General features: G+C 43.7%; 1 protein-coding gene across 1 annotated transcript; it reads right to left on the bottom strand.

Annotated features, from left to right (window-relative positions):
- Positions 1–700: 700 nt before the first annotated feature.
- On the bottom strand, positions 701–17,111 carry LOC8052476 (SPRY domain-containing SOCS box protein 3-like). The gene is made up of 2 exons (XM_029995728.3): positions 16,393–17,111; positions 701–2,908 (listed from the first exon to the last, which is right to left on the bottom strand). The coding sequence occupies exons 1-2, from the start codon at positions 17,019–17,021 to the stop codon at positions 2,692–2,694; spliced, it is 846 nt and encodes a 281-aa protein (XP_029851588.3). The 5' UTR covers positions 17,022–17,111; the 3' UTR covers positions 701–2,691.
- Between the last annotated feature and the right edge of the window lie 4,046 nt (positions 17,112–21,157).

Genomic DNA, 21,157 nt, shown 5'->3' on the forward strand with positions numbered 1-21,157 from the left:
TGAGTTTCCGAGCGTCGTGGAATTCTCTGACAGCAATTGATGCGTTGTATATTAAAGTAAAAAAAAAAAAAAAGAAATTATACGGATTGTTTACGATCGATATTTTGGCAATGGTGTTTTAATGCCTATGCCTACATACTCTCAGCTTACAAACGTTATCGAGTCGCAGAGTTGCGCGAGATATTTTAACGTATCATAGCACGCGGTGGTTAAATGGCTAAATAATGGGCATGGCTAAATAGATAGCAGTCTTCTGTAAACTGTCACGTACCTGTAATTTTTAGCAAGCACTCTTGTTTACTTTATTGTGGTTCTCAAGAGAAAGTGTGTCCGATCACATACATGCAAGTGTCTTTCAATTTCCCAAAATACGTCTTTAGATGCATTTCTAAAACTACGTGCATTTTAAACGCGAATTTGAAACTTTGGTTTGCTCATCATTTCCATATTGTTTTTCTATCTATGTCAAGAACCTACATGCACAACCACATTAATGTGGCTTTCGCGTCTTTTTTTTAACAAATATATTAATAAGTTCAAAAGAATGCACTTGTATGTGTGATGACGTTCTATGGAAGTAGAGGAGGCTTTTCTCAGGCTCTGCATATATTCTAGGTGGTGTTGGTACGGCCCGTAAATAGCCTTACAATCTACGAGCATGCAGTCCATATAGTAAAGAAAAAGACGACTCATTGCACAATTCCTGCAAGTCACTCTTTTTTTTTATTGTAGAGACAAAGCCACGAGCAAAATAAGTGACTGTTCTTGTGACCTTCAAGTATCGCGTATGGCACGACGAGTTCACGGAACGCGAACAATTTTCACTGCGCGTTCGGCGGACAGTCCGCCTGCCATCAGGATTGGCAACTAAAGCTTTTCCAGCGTTTTCTTTTTTTATTTCACGCAGGGTATTTAGTGGTTGCTAGCTACTATAATAAATACAATAAATATCTGGGACCGGGCGACATTGCGCGTGTACATACACTGTCATAGTTTTCTTGTCGTTGTTTTCTTAATCGAGGCGAGCAATCTGATACTTCTTGCCTCCGACGCGCGCGGGGTCGTCAGACCGCCAAGCTTTGATTGGATTGATTAATGGGTAGGCGCTAAGGCTTGATGCTTTCACCTTTACCCTCTGTCTCCCTCCAGTCAAAGCGAACAAGAGCGTCGTCTGCTCTTCACGCAGTCGAGGCTTTCGAACGCCGGACGGTGGCGTTCGGCGTTCAACCACGTTCGAACAATGAGTAGACACAAAAGCACCTAGCCCATGTCTCTATTCACTATCCTTCAAATCAGAGCTTGGCCCTTTGATGTCTCGGCGTGCTCTCACCTCTCCCTCTCTCCCTCTATATTTCTGATTTTGAACAGTAGCCCAGTCCCAGTTAAGTAGCAGAATAAATAGAAAGTGCAAGCGGAAAAGACGAGCCAACAGCGATGTGCACGCAAATAGCCGCACTGCAAAGGCTGTAGCCAAGTTCCGGGGACTAGAGTCGGTCACTCATCCGTAACGGCGGGAGGCCATTTTTTGGTCCAATACACCTTTGATCTCTATGGACGCTACGTCCTTCATGTCGCACCATTGTGTCGAGAAAGCTGCGAAGCAGACATTTTGCCACCACCGAAGTCTAGCGCGATCGGATATTCTTGTCTATGGGTGAACCGCGGAGCGTACATTCAAAACTGGGTCATTTTCTCTGACCTGAAGTTGCAAAGCTAATTTATAAATAAACCCATCTCCCCTGAAACGAAAAGCGTTGTAAGAAATATTAAATTGCGCCTCTGATAGTCTATTTGAGTAATTTGGAAAGCCTTAGCCTAAAAAAGAAATGAATATTTTTTTTTATGTACGAATTTGGTGTGCACATAAAATAAAACGCTCGCACGGAGGGAGAAATCAAGCAGTAAAATCGCACAATAACGCTTTGCAGGTGCTCTCACTTTTGAGGGCACTTTAATTTCGCTTTCTTGTACTATTTAGTGAAGCTATATGTCAGTGGCCTATCATAGTTCCATCTAGACTTCTATGCTTCCGTATAACCTCTTTTCGCACAATAAGGCGGGCGTAGAAACGATTGGGCACACTAGCGGCCTTCGCACCAAAATACTTCACACCGAGGTACTTACGTTACGTAACTATTCAATGACCATGTTGGGAGCCAACATTTTACACTTTGTCAAGGAAATCTAATGCGATTCTTTGAACACCCGGAGTCGACGTATAGATAAACTTGGCTGTAGAACTGCTCATAGACGCTGCTTCCCGTCATAGTAACCCCTCTCTTTTTCACTGATTCACCTCCCATCGTTCGAAGCGCCACGGTTTCGGAGACGGCTGTTTATACTAATTGCAGTGTAGTCTATAAAATACACAGGTTTTTAAGCACAGAGTCTAGATGGCTGTTGGCCATTTACTCTCCAAAGAATACCGTTTTTGAATCACAGCCTCTAGATGGCGCTTCGGACGACGGGTGGTGGCCCTTGGGGATGAAAGAGGGTTCGCTTGTTCGTACGAGTTGCGCAACTTAGTTGACACAGTAATGTTGCCTAGAGCTGGCTTCACTGACAGCATGTTGTCGGCCCGCCCTACATTGACAAAAAACTATTGGTACTGGCAAGATGACTGCTCGCTGGCTTTACCTCAGCAGCGTCGTGAGGACAGTCAAGAGGATGAGATCGAAACCAGTGAGTGCGTTACACGCGTACGAGACTGGGTGCTCTAAGTGGCAGCGCCCTCTGCGGAGATGGGGGCGAACTGTCGTGCTGTGTCGTCGTCGTGTCCGAGGGTTCGAGATGGAAGGGTTCTTGCGGGGGCTCCTCCTGGTGCAGCAGGTAGCGCTCGAGCCGCGGGGGTAACCGCAGCTGGCGGATGGCGTCCGGTCCAGCGTGGCGCAGGATCACGGCGCGGCACCTGCGACGACGAATCAGAAGCGTTGTAATGCCGTGGCCCCGAGCTCGATAGATGCCAACAATGACAGGAACAGTGCGTTCCGGAATACACGCAATGACAGTTTACACTCTTGAAGGGACACTGACAGGGTATTTGTGTTCGCCAAGGTTTTTATTTGTACATGGCAGATGAGAGCCCAACTACCCCGAGCACAATTTGCGGCTCGAAATTCGTTTTCTTTTTGCCCGAAAACCACCGATCGTGAACTGGCCGTTTTAAGTCGCGCTCACTCTCTCCTCCATGGTCACGTGCCGTTTTCTATGGTTTAGACACAACCACCAAACTAATCAAAGTCGTGGGTCATCGAAGGCACGCGCTCTATACTAAAAATAGATTGAAAACATGACACACATTTTTTGTGGCTTCTAAAAAGTTTCAAATACGTATATATAAATAAATAAATAAGTAAATAAATAAATAAATAAATAAATAAATATATATATATATATATATATATATATATATATATATATACATATATATATATATATATATATATCACGTAACTGTGCAACTGTTTATATATATATATATCAGTGTGTCGAACCGAAAAAAATAGGGGTTCGGTTACGGTTCAGGTTCAGGTAAATTTATTTTGTTCCGGTTCAGTTCCGGTTCGACTAATTCGATCCGCGAACCGGTTCGCGAACCGGTTCGGGGCGCTGAACCGGTTCGCGAACCGGTTCGGAAATTATAAATGACAAATTGCAACATCAAAATAACAAAATCAAAATAACATCAAAATAAAAAAAAAAATAAAAAAAATTGCAACATCACGTTCTAGAAACGTGTTATGAAATGAGCACACAGCAGCAATTTAGGATTTACGAGATTGTAGGAAAATAAAATCCCGTAAAGCGACTTTTTTTTTTTTTGCACAGTCTTTTAATTCTTTTTCTTCCGTGCAAGCCGCGACTAGCGCAATACTGGTTCCTATGTCAAGATTCATGGATGCAGCGTTTGTCAAGATTCATGGATGCAGCGTTTATATTCCTAAGACTGAGTGGAGAAGAAAAATATGCAAGCGAGGTGTGTGTCAGTTGACGGCACTTAAAAAAACAATAGCATTGATAGCACATTCATTGTCAACAGCGCGTGGCCGAACCGTTTTGACATGAGCCGGTAACCGTTATTTTTTTTCCGGTTCAGTTCCGGTTCGGGTTCATCGTGGAAACAATATAACGGTTCGGGTTCGGGTTCAGTTCCGGAAAAAATACCGGTTCGGTTCCGGTTCGACACCTGATCAGGGTGTCGAACCGGAACCGAACCGAACCGAAAACCGGAACAGAACCGTTATTTTTAGCCGAACCGGAACTGAACCGAACCGAAATCTTCGCCGCCATCTTAAAACTGAACCGGAACTGAACCGGAAAAAAAAATAACGGTAACCGGTTCAAAACGGTTCACGGTATTTTTTTTGTTAGTATTACAAATTTATTATTATTGGCACGTGTATTCCTCTACGTATTGATCAAATCGTCATATACAGAATTGCAATGTATAATAAATCCTGGTTTTTTGCGGCGCTTTCTTATTGGCACTATGATTAGCCATGTGTCACATTGTCACGTGACGTCATGATGTCAAGTAATGTCATATCACGTGACCCCGTGACGTCACGTGACTCACCGCGTTAAGTCGATTCGAATTGAGGACGTCGCTAGATCTATTAACGTTGTTGATACCGTGACGTCACATGACATCACAACTTCGCACTGAGAGTCACGTGACACCATGATGTACCCGAATGTCATGATCCCGAGTCGAATGCTCTGGTTCATGACAGATAGTATCGCCAAACATTCGGGTAACGGCTCGTATTCAACTCAAAGATTATGATGGGCCCGAGTCCCACTAGAGCTAGAAACAGAAACAAACGAAAGCGATAAGCCTCAGACACATGCAGCATGTTCGCAATAGTACCTTTATACGGCTTTGAGTTGTTCGGTGCTCGCGAAGTTAGCACGAGTGTTTACAAGCCCGCAAATGGTACCATCGTGTGCATGACACTCGTGTTTGAGCATAGCCTTCTTTATTCTACAAAGCCTGTCAAATCGCGAAATACTCTGGTTTGAGGCTAGCCGCTGTCGTTTGTTTCTGTTTGTCGCTTTAGTGGGGCTCGGGCATTATAGCCCAACTAAAATTATATCTGAAGATCAGCCCATGCTCTCTGCTTTGCCAACCCTGCGTATGACTATGATAAACACTGACGGTGTATATATTAGGATCAGATCACGTGGCTGATAGTTCTAATTGTGAGTTGAGGAGGGAAAAAGCTGTTTCATTTCTTTCTTTCGACTGTCTGCCATTTCGCGGAGGGGCAAACTAATGGATGCTTTTGCAAGTTATCAACGTCAAGGATTACAACTTAGCGGTATTTATTGAACTTAAGGTAAAAAAAAAAAAATGCTGCACGACCCATTTTACATGTATGCACACCATTGAGGCTCCCAAACATGTTTTCGTTATTGCTGAACTGCCTCAGAAAGTTGTCCCGAGAATAGAAGTGTTAAAGGGTCTAAATGTGACGTGTTAGTCGGACGTTACATGGAACTAGTAGTGTGTACGGGAGGGATACCTGAAAAGAAATATCCTAGTGACCTCAGGGGGATAGCCGAACGTTGGCAGCCGCTCTAAGTCTCACAGGAGTGTCGTTCTCAAGTTCTCCAAGTTTCGACCGCCCTGTATATTGTTTAACCTTCACAGTTTGGTGCAAAGTTAAAGCTAGGAAGAATTACTGTTAACAAGTGACACAAATATAATTGTCGAGTGAACACCACTCAATACGGAGGAGGCAATCCCTGAGGAATAAAAAGTATCTTGAGGAGCAACTAAAAAAAAAAGGGAGTGGGGAGGGGGGTAGTTTTAAAGCATACTGTGTCGTAAAGATTCCTCTGCCCCACATTTTCGGCGCAGACTAGAAAGCGTGGCCTGGAAACGATAGTGACAGATGGGTAGTTGGTACAACTTTTATTTGTAAAAACACTCTTGCCAGAAAGCACGTTTTCGTTGTGCCAGATACTCGCGCCGTGCCTAACGAGGATGTGCCAACAAGAAAAATGTGTGCCTCTCAAATACATAGCTTGCACTGAGCGCGAAACTTTTGCAGCGTGCATTTTGCCAAACCGGATTTGATTTTCTCAGCAAGAACAACTCGCAATGACAACCAGTATCTTGTGCGATTACGTCACGTGCAGACCATGTTAAATACTTCAGCTTTCTGGTGAAGTGCGACGTTCGCAACACCAGCAGTAGACGTCCAATGTGTAAAGTTGTGTAGTATTTATAGTAGTCTCGCGATGATATACGGCAGCCTAATGAAATGTTGGAGCACATGACTGATAAATAACAGAGTCATGAAGTAAGTTCTTAAAACAAGTGCACGTAAAACCTAAGATAACATTAGCCTCCCGAAATAGTATCTCGCGTCATTTCGAGCTGAGGCAGGCTGATGCCCAAAAGTGATTTATATTAGGATTCTAAAAAATCTTCGTTTGCCCTGCGCGGAATCTATGTTTAATTAGGAATATCATTTTATGCATTTCTATGCATTTCTTTTTGCAGTAAAGCGTTGTGTAAGGGATTATTTAGAAAAAATTGCGTGTCATCTCCTTATTTCTGCACATTTCGTGTATTTGCCTTCCGATATATCATGTGACCACAGTGTTTTTTGGCATGCCCTGCAACCCACTATTTTACACTGCAAAACAGCTAACAAAAGCACGTTGCCGAAGACACAACAGCTGGCGTATTTTTGATTATCGTCCTTCCGTGTCGGTCTCAGGCGGTTATGTGAACTTCATAAAGTCAAATTTATCGATGATAATAAAAATATACTTAATTCCTGTCTGAAGATTTGGCAGCATAAATAGAAGATCCTCACCTCCAAGATATATAAGGAAATGCGCCTTTAAATTATCTGAAAGATGTTCGGCAAATATTTTTCGGCGCTTTTATCCTCCATAGACACGTTATAGGTGATTTTGAAAAGCTTTAAATAATGTTTTTTTTATTATTTTGAAGCTAATTTAAATAACTATATGTGTTCCTCACACATATATAACTTCTCAAATATAAAGAATTATCGCGTTTTTTATGTTTTTATTATCACCTTTTTTTACTGAAACGAATGGTGGAACTATGACGATTGCACACTTAAACTCTCAGAAAGTGTCCAATTAGGTAGCTTTCGAATTGAGTAGAGCATGAAATAGCTCTTTGTTCTATTTAACAAAAATCATCAATTAGCGAGGGTGATGCTTATTTGCAAATTAAATTGACCTGCATTTTGTCAAGAGCAAACCTCAACATCCAGGCTATGCCAGTTTATTTAATATAAGAAAATGTTCACAAGGGTAAGCACTGTCTTAGGTCAGATTCGATCTCAGTACTAAGGTGCTCATAGGTTAGAGTGAACGATTTCAGCCACTCCTTTTCGCATGATTCGTCGCCCGCATCATGGTGCTGAGAGCAAACAATCTGCTAGTTAGAAAAACAAGCATTGCGATTGTCGCTTAGTGTTCCTATAAAATAAAGACTGGAAGGAATTGTCCCGTGACTTTCGTGACATTTTGAAAATTATATTTCCTTAAGCTCAGTCGTCTCGTCATCATATATATATTGTGAAACGTATTCCGTAAAACACATTTCATGATATATATGGCGACGAGGTGCCCATTTCATGATTGTATTTACTGTAATTAATTCCTTAGTTCAAGGGCAAAACCACGATTCAACATCTAATATTGCGATACAAAGTTGTACCAATCACGGGTATTTTAGGCAACCTAGTTCACTTCGCGAAAACATTTCGATTCAGGTACAATATATCGGACTCTGGTAAACGAAGGGATGTTGAGTCGTATAAACACGACGTTTTGTATGTTAATGTAGATTTTCCTTTCTTGTTGTGTAGGAATAAATAACAGAATTTTATAATTTTGGTACCTGAGAATAAAACTGAATTGAACAAACAATAAAAAAAAAGAAAACTATATACTGTAAACGACTATTTTTCGTGGGCTCAATATTTCGCGGTTTAGGTCAAAGCTGAAGTTTTGGAATAATTCGCGGGTTGTAATTTTCTCGACGCGGTGGAATCTCAATATAAATTTCAATCTGTTTACATTTTACCGAAATTGTTCGCGGGACCCATTTTTCGCGAATTGTAGGCGATTCGCGAAAAAATAGGTCCTCGCAAAAATCAGGTCGTTTACAGCAGTTAGTTTCACGGCCTAAATAGCGCCTATTGACAGAACAACGCGGAAAATATATTCTCAATTTAGCGGTTCAAACCGGTTCGAACCGGTTCGAACCGGTTTGAACCGTTATTTTTTGCGCCCCGGAACTGAACCGGAACTGAACCGAAAGCCGTGAACCCGAACCCGAACCGAACCAATAAAAATATCGGTTCGACACTCTGCACCTGATATATATATATATATATATATATATATATATATATATATATATATATATATATATATATATATATATATATATATATATATATATATATATATATATATATAAACAGTTGCACAGTTACGTGATTTTTGGTAACTTTCTCCTCTATATTTCTCCTTCCTCTCCAGTTCAGTTCCGGTTTCGGTCTCGAGCAGTTGCGTTTTTTAGACTTCATTAAAAATATACGTGACGCTGCAGCAAAATATTAATTGGGTAGTCTCTCGACAACCACAACGTATCGCCTGGCCAAAAAGAAAAGCGTTCCTTTAAGGGTGTTAAAACAATGTTCCGAAGACTTACACCCGCGGTTACACGCACCTCTGTAGCTTATTATTTTGAGTAATATGCGCTTTATCGTATAATAGGGTGCTACACTGCTTAAAACACCCTTCATTTTTAAAGATTAAAGAAAGGGCGGAGAAAAAGGTGCAACGATGAAGTGAGAACACCCTTCAATCTTGAAAGGTATTTGCTGCACTGGGAGGTACTCAATACAAGCAATAAAATCACTTGTTATCAATTAATTCTTGAAGTAATTTTGTAATCATTTGAAATCATTCATAAGGAAGTAATCGCAACAGTAATCTGAATACTTCTGCAAGTACTAAAATTACTTGTAAGGCCGTTAGTATTTTTTCCTCTTCTTTTTAATGGCGCCCATTCTTTCTGCAAGTTTTCTACAAAGGAATCCTCGGACCAAGGTTCGAGAGGAAGATGGTTTACCAAGATTGCTAAATTAAGATGATTAGTAGTTTATAATTAGGTGATTCTAATAAAATAATGGACAATATGAAAGACCCGTTTTAAAACCGACGGAAACATCTGTCTGTTTGAAAATGTGAAGTAATCTTAAAAGTAACGGTTAATTTTATAGAGTAACGTACGGTTACTTCTCAAGTAATCAAGTAACCTAATTGAATATTTTTTAACCAAAAGTAACTGAAATTGATTACTTCTTCGTAGCAAAGTGTACAAGACCGACTGGCACACGCCTCAAAGAGTTTTTAGCGAATATATCCTTTTTCTTGGAGCTAAAGCAAGTGCGTATGCGAGCCAGTTCAATACTGACGTAATAATCCAGGAGAGAGGGGAAAAATGGGACGGACAACACTAAGTTCCAAACACAGGTGCACCTGTGTTTGGTGCTTATTGTTACGGAGATGCGGGGCCGGCAGGAGAAGACAAGGATGCTCACATAATGAAGCCGAATCATTTAATGGCGGCAGGGCCTAGCGCGTGGGCCTAGTGCGCGATAGTAGCGCACACCACTGCCGCAGCGTCGTCTTCTTCATCGTCACATTACCCCCTCCTTGGAAGAGGACGACCCGGCCGATGAATGAAGAACACGCAAGAAAAATATGCACGCAAACAAAACAGAAACTGATGAAGACATGAACGAAGCACTGCTGCCTGCCGCAAAATATGAGAACCTGTCGCAGTTCCATGACCGGAAGACGCTCTAGCAGCATTACCGACCGAAGCACCAGTCACAGCCCCGCGACGACACTGTCCGGGCTGAGGAACGTCCGTCATGCCTTCACAAGATTGGGCTGGGGACGGGGCAGGGGATCGTCCATTCTCGTAGCTCTCAGTCGTCACAATCATCGTCTCGCAGTCGCGTCCTCAAGTCATCACGTAACACTCTTAATGGTTCCTCGCTTACGTCTGTCAGTTCATGTCGTCCTGTCTTCATGGCATCATTGAGGCGGGGGCTGTGTTGCAGGGCTGTGGGCTGGAGATCAGTCAGATGAGGCGGAGCGCTTCCACAGACGGCGTCAAGGTTGATGGGGGTGAACGGGATGATCGGTACCCCGCACCTCCACCAAATTTCCCCCTCCACTATGCGGTCGAGACGACCGCCAACAACGGCGGGGGTAATGATACATAGACGGCGACGAAGACAACGACAGGCCATCGGCAGTGGCTCGTGCACACAGGCGCTGCAGCGGGCAGTTTTGAATTAAACCTATCGTTCGGAGGGCACCCCGTTCCCATCGATAGGTTTAATTCAAAACTGCCCGCTGCAGCGCCTGTGTGCACGAGCCACTGCCGATGGCCTGTCGTTGTCTTCGTCGCCGTCTATGTATCATTACCCCCGCCGTTGTTGGCGGTCGTCTCGACCGCATAGTGGAGGGGGAAATTTGGTGGAGAAGAGGGGTGTTCTATGGCGAGGGTTTGATTGGGATGATGGTAGGGTTTGATGCGTGTGATGTGAACGGTGTCCTTCAAAGGTGTCCGTCGGTCAGGTGTTGGGCGCAGGAGCTGTACCTGGTAGGTGAGGTCCGACAGCTTGGCAGTGGTGCGGTATGGGCCGGCGTACCGGTGGAGGAACTTGGTGGCCTTGCCCTGTTGCCGACGTAGCGTCCAGAGCCACACAAGGTCACCGGCGGTGTAAGACGCAGGCCGATGTGTCTCGTTGTAACGTTGACATTGGCGCTGCTGTGAAACCATTGTGCGTAGGCGGGCGAGCTGTCGCGCCTCTTCGGCACGGCAGACAAGGCGGGCGACAGTGTCCTCTAGCTGCTCATTATGGTTGTAAGGAAGTAACGCGTCGAGATGTTCTTCATGATTGTCGAACCACACTTTCGCCGTGTCGCGGAGGTAGAACACGACATTGGCAAGTTTAAGTGTGTTGTCCCAAGCATTATGCACACTGACCCGTTCGAATGTGCGAAGCCATTCGTCGACATCGTCGCTTCCGAAGCCAGCGAAGGTGGGAGGATCACGCTGACGGTAGGGTATGGAGCCAGTACGGATGGCCGGAGCCGCCGCTTGCTCACCTTCTGCCATGGAAGGCGGTGTAAGCACCCGATGACTTCGAAGATGCGTGATGGCAGAGCGGTAGATGGCTTGGACGAGGGACCCCCGCACCTCCACCAAATGTTACGGAGATGCGGGGCCGGCAGGAGAAGACAAGGATGCTCACATAATGAAGCCGAATCATTTAATGGCGGCAGGGCCTAGCGCGTGGGCCTAGTGCGCGATAGTAGCGCACACCACTGCCGCAGCGTCGTCTTCTTCATCGTCACAATATATATATATATTGTCGGCATACAGAGAGAAAACCACGGCCAATATTTTTTGATGCAGAAGTTTTAGAAAAACTGGTAAAGTATAAGAAAACATATTAAAAAAAAATTAGCATGTGACTCATAAATGAACATCCCTTGAGGCTTGTGGTATAGAAAAAAGGATCGCTAAAAGACACAACTCTATGCTAAGGAAATGATGCCGTCACAGGAATTTAGAGTCCGATAGGAAAGCGTTGTCAAGAAGCAGTTATGACGCCGAGCAGGACGAACAAGCGGAAATATCTCTTGATAAAATAAGATCTACAGTAGGAGAAGGGGTTAGTGAAGTGCAGGATGAGAGGCTACAGACAAAAGGTTTGAGAACCTCCAAGCAAGCAGACATTAGTTGAATTGTGAAAGAAGGTTGGCTTCTTTTATTAAAAACATAACTGGGCAACTGCTGTTTCTTTAGTTGTGTTTTTGTCAGATGTTTTATCTCGGAAAGCGGAAAACAAAGCAGGAAATCACGTATATTCCATTAGCCGTAAACCAACATACAGAGTGAAGATGCATACAAAAGGTGCATTCTCTCAAGACGAGAATAATTTAGATTCGTGAAATAATTTCAAAAGTTAACTGCGGATCAATGTGGCGATGCAGGCGAGTTGGTTCATGATTACAACTGGTAACAGCGCGCAAAAAGCACAAGGACAAAGGGAGGAATTCACAAGACGAGCGCTGAGCTCTCGCCTCTAGAATGATCGCCTCTCTTTCCTCACAACCAGATTCGCAGTGCTTCAGACCTGGTTTAGCAGGTTTAAAAGGGTGGCTTATAAAGTATTTATAGTGTACACAGTCTGATCAGTAGCAAGAAAGTGTTAATTGCTTTTTTTCGTGTAAGAAGATAAAGAGATTTCACAGTAATGCCATTATTTAAAAATATAATTTTAAATTGAAGTTCGTTGTTTTTCTCCTTTCGTTATTTGTAATTTAACGCAATTACATTTTAGCCATATAAGGCAAAGTAATCAGTATCCTAATTATACTAAAAGTAATTTTGCCACACCTGTAACTGTATGTGTTACCTGCTGCTCGCAAACGTGCGAAATATCAGCCTTAGAATGATGGTAAAACTGCCACCATCGAATCTTCAGGGTGTTCATTCGCGTCTTAAACAACTCTTTTCGAAAACGAATCCAGAATAAATCAGTGGTGTCGCTTTAGTGGCACGAAAAATGATCACAGCTGAAATATTACGTCGAAGTGAAGCCGCGTACTCCACTGAAACCGATTTTAAAGATGCGACCAGCTGCTCTTTAGCGGGCGGCAAGCGGGTTAGTTTTTAGTCAAGGAACACTGGCGCAGCAGCCTCATGATGCCACGTCGCGGTGGAGCTGCTGTTGATTGGTTGTGCCGCATACCGTAGCACCCCGTTGACGTCACGACGCGGCCGTAAGGCTGATGATCAGTGTTGCCATTTCTGTAGCAGATAGTTTTGGTTTTGCCGTGGAGGCCCGAAACCAAACTTTGAGCCGTGATATTTATAAAACTACACTAAAAAAAAAAAAAAAAAATAATAGTCACACTTTGTAATTCAGAAACACTGCTTTAGCTGGGAACAATCGTAATCCCAAATTCATAAATGTTGACAGGAGTTGCCCTTTAAGGGTGTTGCTCTCACACCTTTTGTGTCTTAGCCCTAGCATAATCTGATTTATAACTTTCAGGGTGTAAACATTTTTAATGTGTACAGTCTGCACCCGGTGTATGGACGGGAGGAGCAATTTGTGGCGGAATAAAACTGTTTTGCTTTAATGCCGGTTCTCACATTTGCGTTTTAAATGTCTGTGTCGTCTTCTAATGACTTAAAGCAGTGGCGCCATCTATCGTGTGTAGCCAGAAACACTTCGGGTTTGTGTTTGTGTGTTTATTACACGTCCTTTTACCGTGTGCTTCAAATAAATCTGGTAAAGCGACTATTGCTCATATATAGCGCCTAGATTTTATTTCGCACATATTCCAAAACCTTCCGTTTAGTTATGCGCAGGTCGGAAGTGTTTTAAGGGTGCCCGAGAGAGTGAGCAAGTGTGTTAAGCGGATGCAACGCGCTCGAGCCCACTCAAACCAAGTGTGTAGACCAGCCTTTAGAAAGTTCGCACTAGTTGCTCACTTCGTCCATGTTCTGCTCTTGTTAAAAATGCTAAGTGCGTCAGTTCCCGGACAGACGCGTTCCATGGAAAGGGTTCGAATGTAAATTCATACTCTCTTCGTACATATTTTGCTGTTTTTTTTTCTCAATATTTTGTATAATTCATAAAGAAACCAAAATGAGCTTGAACGCTCTGCGCAGCTCCTCTCTTCACAAGATCACGCGTTTAGTATTTCCATTTTTGTTCGTTGGGGGCTAGGATTTCAGACACTGGTCTATACAGCGATCCAAAGAAATTTACGAATGCCTTCCTCATGCTTGAGTAATGTGCACATCACATGCTTCACTCCTTCGCGGCCAATATCAGAACCCGACCGACAGAACCGGTACTCTCTAATGTAAGCACATTCCTGTAGTGATATTTTTAATCGCAATTTTGAAACGTTTTAATCTCCAATTAGAGACAGGCACTTGGATTGCAGTTTATTTCAGGATTTTAAATATGGACGACGTGGGAGTTGGGTTGTTCCTGGCAGGCTATGTGCTTTCCTGCTTTTTTGTTTGCACGACCGTGTAATGTTCATTCGCGTTGTCATTTCTGTTTTGTATTAATCGCTGCTTCTTTGGAAGATAGAATCTCCAAAATTTTCAGTGCCTATGTGAGGAAGCGTTCTTTACATAAGCAGGCGACTTTTAGCTGTTTAATTCACAGGGTTTCCCCGTAAACAATTTACCATTTTTCTTTTATTTCATCGCAGAAATAAGCTGCAAAACGCCGAACGCTGAGTAACCACCCAAACGTAGCGCTAGCGGTTCGGACACGATGTAAATTTGTAAGAAGTTATAAGCTATTTTCGTAAGTTTTGAGTGTGAAAATGGTGGCCGACGTAGCACACGAATGGCGGGCCTGAATGGTGCAAACGAGCGGGAACGGACCCTGCGTTCCATTAAAATTCCAGAAAATCACTTATAACTAGGATTATGTGATTTCGGAGTTTATTTTCCGTCAAATTCGGAGGTTTCTTTTTTCAGAGTTCGATTTTTTCCGAAAATTCGGAGTTTATGGGAGTTTATTTTTGTTTCATTCCAAAATCTCCGAAATTAGGTGCTTAATTTCGCAGTGTTTCGTAGTGTCCAAAACGCGCTTATATCAATTAATATTTCTTCAGCTGGATTTGGGGTTGGTGTCATTGCCATTAGCGATATTAATTTGTCCCACCGCAAAAGTTGCAGCCATCTGTGGCTTCGATAAACGTTGATACCTTAAAAATAAACCCCTGGAGGTGGTCGCTGGGAAGCACGTATTCATCCCATCCTGTTCCATGCTACCCCGCGGGTGCTCAAGGAAGAAAGGTAAACGATGTAAAAGGGAAGTTTTAACTGCCCCTCTTCTAATTTTGTTCAATCTCTATGGTCCATAGCTTTGGCTGTTACGAAAACACCTCTCCTTTCTTTTAAAACACAAATAGTATTGTCCAAACTAGAAACCAATACAGAAGCTTTTGTCGTGAAAATACAACGGCATGTCGTCCTGAACCTTGACTAAATAAGCGGTAAGAGCCATTTTGTGAATGACCCGAGATTTGAAAGATAACTGTGGTGGTATTATCCCGGGACTATTGACCCTGTGCGCTGATCAAACTTAATTGTAAAATACCGTCTTTACCAAAATTTTACCGGTGGTGTTTTTTCGGAGTTTTTCCGAAAGCACAGAACCCTTCTTATGACATTAAAAAAAAAAAAAAACGGTTAGTTTTGAATTTTTTTCATCTGTTCCGGACCTCTAGCGCTCCATTTGGGCGGAGGCTAAGAGCTAAGCAACAAATAATAAAATATTGCCGAAACAAATTAATATAATTAATTTTTTAAAATATCTTTTGGTGCAAGGTTAACTTTTACATTTATACAATACATTTTTATTGGATTCATGACTCCAAAAACGTCTGTCAGTTGGAGAGGCAATCAAAACGAGAGGTTTTTGTTTACCATATTGGTCTGTAGTAGAGCCACTAATTAAACTTCATTTTAGAGTAACAATACTTTAGCCGCCTTGGTGCTTAAAACGTTGTTGCCAGTCGTGTGAAGTTTCATCTGAAATTGCAGGAAACGGGTTCACGTACTCCAAATAAGTTAAAACAGTCCGCGACAGAGCAAAACGTTAGCGCCGGATCTTCTCGACACCGTCCTATGTAAATAGCTCCGTTAGCCACATTTACTTATTTATTACTGAACTTGGCGGTCTCTTATACAGAGGCCAATTGGCAACTACAGCCGCGCAGTGTGGCACAACAAAATATATAAAAAACAAAGCAATAACTTAAAGGAAAATAAAAAAAAATCACCACACAAGAATACAGGTAAATCAGACTGGCACCACATTCGCAGTACAACTTGAAAAGGAAAACAATAACAGCCTTTGAGTGCTGTTTAGTAAGACAACGTTATTTAAAACGATGTCTGGGGTTAATCGTGGGAGTTCGTTGAATGTCGATGTACGGATGCAATTTCTTTCACCACATGTCTCGGTCGTAACGATCGCCAATTGACCCTTTTCAAAAGTCCATCGAGCAACATAGGCGGCCGCCATTGCTTGGACACGAAGCGCGTGATTGGATGCGAGCCCTCGCCGAACGCTGACGACACCCTCGTGCCCAATACATGCTCCGAGTACGTGATCAAGCAATGGCCGACAGGCATTAAAGCGGACTTTTGAAAAAGAGTCTATTGTGCCCGCTCTGTACTGAACAGACACAAAACATTGCCTAAAAAAAACAAGAAAAATTTAAGCGTTGTTTAGATGAGAACGGGGGGACTCTCACCTGTCCTGGAGTCCCGCGAAGTCCCTCCTGGCGTTGGCCAGGCTCATCTCCGTCTTGGCGGCCGTAGAGCAGGCGGCCGGGTACAGGGGCTCCCCGACCAGGTGCAGGTCCCTGAAGGCGACGCCGAGGCACCTCCCGTCTTTGTAGTAGGTGAGCGTGCCCCGGCGACCGTCGAACAGCATCCCGACCACGGTGGCCTGGTTCTCGCGGAAAGGCCTGGTGAAGGCGCGCCACCTTCCGGCGTGCCAAACGAGTCCCTTGTGGGACAGTCCCCAGCCGTGCTGGTCTTGTCCCAACAGGTCGACGAAGGCGTCCGCGTGCAGGCGGGCCCTGGCCGTGCACAGGCCCCACATCATGCTCGTCCCGAAGACCCTCTGGGACACCCGGACTTCCCAGTAGGCCCGTCGACCTCGGGGCAGCGGTCGCACGCCGCGGACCCCCGCGGTACCGCTGCTCCACTGAGGGTGGAACTGGGCCCTACGGGGCCCGAGGAGGGACACCTCCGAAGACTTGTGCTTGGAGTTCCAGGCCCAGGACTCATCTTCTACACCCCAGGACCAGGGGGCCGCTGCGGCGTCGTCCCCGGAACCGCCGCCGCCGCCGCCGCCGCCGCCACCGTCCGCGTCCATCGAAGCCCTGCGGACGGCGCGCGGTGGGGATCGGCCACGGTCTACCGCCTGAGCTCTTCTCCAGATGGCATGTCGGCGAAGAGCGGACGCGCGTCCCAACGCGTCCCGCTAGGAAACCCGCTATGCGTCAGCTGCAAAACCGTTACTCGTCCCGTCCCCCCCCCCCCCCCCCCTCCCCTCTCCCCACTTACCCGTTCTTTTCTCCCGTGGTCGGTCGGTCCCCCCCAACCCATGTCCCCCTCCCCGAATCATTACGTAGCCCGCGTGCGGTACCGACGATTCCCGTAGGGCTTCCCCGCAGCAGCTGGGGAGGGGACGACAGATGCAAGCTCGCGGTCCTCGCGGAGCCAACGGCCGCAATCGCGGAGGGGGGGACCGCGGCCGAGATGCGGTGGTCGACCGGTCTGCAGCTGCTTTCCCTCTCGCTGGGGTCGTTGGGGAGACGCATACGGGCCCTATGGCTTTGCTTTGTGGCGGCGGCACGCGTGGGGGGCAGTGTCGTATAGTAAGCACCGCTGTCGGCGTTTCGGTCCTCACCTTGTCGTTGCTGATGGTCGGGCTTCGTCGTCAAACCGGCGGCGCTCTGTTTACGCAGTAACGGTCATTGGCGAAAAGATGGCTACCGCACACGCAGGGTGTGTGTTGCGTCGCGTGCGCCGCCGGCGGTGATACCGGTGGCTGCTTTTTCGGATCGATACCGGCTCGCGGCGTATGCTGGGATGGCTTTGGTGCGAGCGATGTTTTTGTTTTAGGCGGACCCCTGGGGATTTTGGAAAATGGCGCGACTTGATGGTGTCCAGTTGACTGCGCTCCGGCGGCTTTTCAGTATAAATCGGCAATAACTTTTTTTTTTTTTTGACAGCATTTTATGGGGGTTTGGAAGCAGAGGATTACAAGGCTTGATGAGGCGTGGAGCAAAATCATCTGCACTTACAGCACGAATAAATCGATGTTTATGTAAGTAAGAACACCATAGTCGGTGTCAGGTTAAGGGTTCAAGGGAAGCTCTTCCCTCGCCTTTCCACTTTAGCAGAGCCAACACTTGGGAGGAGGAGACCCTCTCTCCAGCGTTCTCCTGGACTCTTAACCTGTCACAGACTATAGGTACAAAATTTCAATAAAAAATAAAATGCAGATATACACACACGAAAAAACGTGTCAAAATAAGAAAATATAAAAAAATGTACGTTATGACACGGGTATGAAAAAGCGTCAGATAGCATGGACGAAGGAAAGACACAGACTACACGGTCGAGCATGTTGGTTGTGTAATCCCTTCGTGTATACGTCTTATTTTTATTTGCTTTTTAATACCTGTTTAATTATGAATGACGTGGCCTTATCCAATATTTAATATTTAATAAAATCATAGACTGCTTTTCTTTAGGATGCCTGTTCGGGATTCATTAAAACGAAATGATAATACGTCACACCAGAGTGTACCTTTCACTTAACACGACATTGGTGCTTTTCGCATTTTAATCCATAAATGTACAAGTTATCTAAGGAAGTAGTTAAGTTGCTGAGTACAAGGAAGGGCATCAGCTTCGATTTGCAACAAATTTCTGTTCGCCTCATAGGAAGGCAATCACTCTTTGAACTATTTTACCTCTAGTAGCTCGAAGCAGTAATTGACTCTTAAATGTATAGTCTTAGAGCTTGCTCTTTTTTGTCCATAACTGTTGCAACCAGGCTTAAAAACTGTTTTATCTGACAGTGCGGCGGGAGCCTCGCACTCGACCTGTCAGCCACCTTTTCATTTCAACTTAAATTTTCCCGCGCTGCGCTTTCAAGGACACAGGAGAGCGTGGGAAAATTTCAATAGTTTTGACGTTGCCCTTAAAGTCGCCTTCTCAACACTTGTTTTGAATTTAGGGATATTCAATAGGGTGTCTAGAAGAATAATGCCCGGATATTCAGAAAATGAAGTTGGTTCGGCAGTTAAAAGCACCACAGGAAGGAGTACCCTCTGATTGGTGAGGATATGGCAGCCGAGTTCTGAGCATAATATGAATCCGTTTGTTTAATAATTTCTCAACATCAAAGGTACCGTTTTTTTTTCGTTTTTTTTTTGTTACGGGAGTTGAAAGTAAAAGTTATTAATTAACGTTAGTACGCGTATTCATTGAAAGAATCGGATGGTAGCTCAGACATTTAAAGTGCCAATGAAAATCTAAAATACATATGCCCAACCAGCTCGCTCTTTCCAAAATACATGTATATTTTTTTTTATTGCCAGATATGAGGAAAATTAATCCCTAGAGCCTAGACACTACATTCCACCTTGAAAATTTGAAGACACCCACCCACACACTATCTGTCTCTCTCTCTCTCTCACATACATACACACACAAACACACACACACGCACAAGCACACTCACACACACACGCACAATTTAAGAAACCAATATTTGATGTTTAAGCGCGAGTCAATGGATGGCAAACTGATGGCTCCTGGCGGTTCCTTGCTGCCGCAAAACAAAACTTTCGTAACACAATAGTGTAAGCACTTCTGGTTGTCCTACAGGCTAATGGCGTGTTCACACAAATCAGTTCAATTCAATTTTATTTGTTTCTCTTCATACATGAAGAGAAGGAAGAGAGGAGAAAGAAGTACAAGAACTGCTCGACAGAGTTTCCTCCTCTCCCTACAGCAACCGCACCAGCAACACTTTACTCACATACAAAAAAAAAAAAAAAAGAAAGAAAGAAAAAAAAAAGTGTCGTGTAAACAATAAACAAATTGTTATAATTAGCTGCTCGACGAGACGAGCAGAGAAAATATGTTTTTGTGAGCAAAAATTTTGATATTAATTCCTTGTGACAAAATAAAATTGAGTACTTCGGGGAGCTGATACCTAATCGTCTGCCTTCCATAGTTCGTCCTGATGTGGGGCACCGTCCAGGTGTACAGGCATGGCGTATAAAATAAAATTAAGTTTTAAGCGAAGCGAAGAGAAGAAAGGGTAATGAAATTATTATTCAAATTACTCAAAAGAGTTCTGTATGTTAGGGCAAGTTTGCAAACATAAAAAAAGTTGGTGAAACAATACCTATATATATATATTTTTTTTTATATTGGTGCCGCGTGGCTCTCATACTTTGCGTTGCCCAAAATGCTAACCCTGCATTACATACATAGTGTGATTCAGAGTTTTGTGCGCGGTACTCGAAAAAAGTAACCGATTACAATTAAAATTACTCTTGTTTAAAAAGTATTAAATTAGATTGCTGAAATAATTGAGAAGAAAAGTAATTCACCGTTACTCAAAAAAGGAACCGTTACTTTTCCGATTACTTCAAATCTTCCAACCGTGATTGCCCTGCAAAAAAAAAAAAAAAAAAAAAGAATAAAACACGTGTATAAAGCGTTATACGGGTGTTTTTTTATCTGTACAAAATCTATAAGAAAAGAAGAGTTGCAGTAGAGCACTTTTAATTTTTGGAGTAGCTTACCCGTCTTGGCGACCACTAACAAAACAGGGTGGTCTGTGCGATTAGTCGACTAATTAACGGAACTATCTTAATGAACATTTTAATGAATGGCTTTGGAGGGCATATTGCAGTTCCGTAATTAATGTCCTATCTAAGCGGCGTCGAAACGTATTTTGCAGTAAGGGAGCGAAAAATCTCTTTCAAAAACATCATATCATCATTTTAATAATTCTGACCGTTGTCGTCATCATCATCATTTTCGTGCCCGTATGGGAATTATTAAATGGAGTATTACGCGTGCTTTAAGAAACCTACATCCCAACATAAACACCGTACATAATTCCTATGGAACAGACAGGAGGAAGGTAACCTCTGTCAGAAACAATTTAAAAGGTAGTGGGAGAACTGTAGGCGACTTTCCGGTGATTTTTAGTTGAGGTGTTCAACCTCGACTGTAGTTATGTGTAATCATTTGTTTGACCCGGTGCCTTTCGCCCTCGGCCTGCGGCTCAAGATTGGATCATTTGTATGCGAGTTGTAAGTTTGTAAATCTGAAATGATTATCTATAATTGAGGCAGATTGGCAACTTATTTAAATTTCCATGAATAAAAAGACTTTAGAGACCAAGCTGTACTTGTGGGAAGACGTTAAAAGGACGATACATATAAAACGTCACTCCATGAAACATTCATGTGTATT

This window comes from Ixodes scapularis, unplaced genomic scaffold (assembly GCF_016920785.2).
Source record: "Ixodes scapularis isolate PalLabHiFi unplaced genomic scaffold, ASM1692078v2 PGA_scaffold8__174_contigs__length_109621045, whole genome shotgun sequence".
In the NCBI taxonomy this organism is placed as follows: Eukaryota; Metazoa; Arthropoda; class Arachnida; order Ixodida; family Ixodidae; genus Ixodes; species Ixodes scapularis.

Coding starts and splice junctions, on each gene's coding strand:
- LOC8052476 (XM_029995728.3), bottom strand. CDS start 17,021: ATGGACGCGGACGGTGGCGGCGGCGGCGGCGGCGGCGGCGGTTCCGGG. Junction 2,909..16,392: donor TTCGCGGGACTCCAGGACAG/GTGAGAGTCCCC, acceptor TCGTCGTCGCAG/GTGCCGCGCCGTGATCCTGC.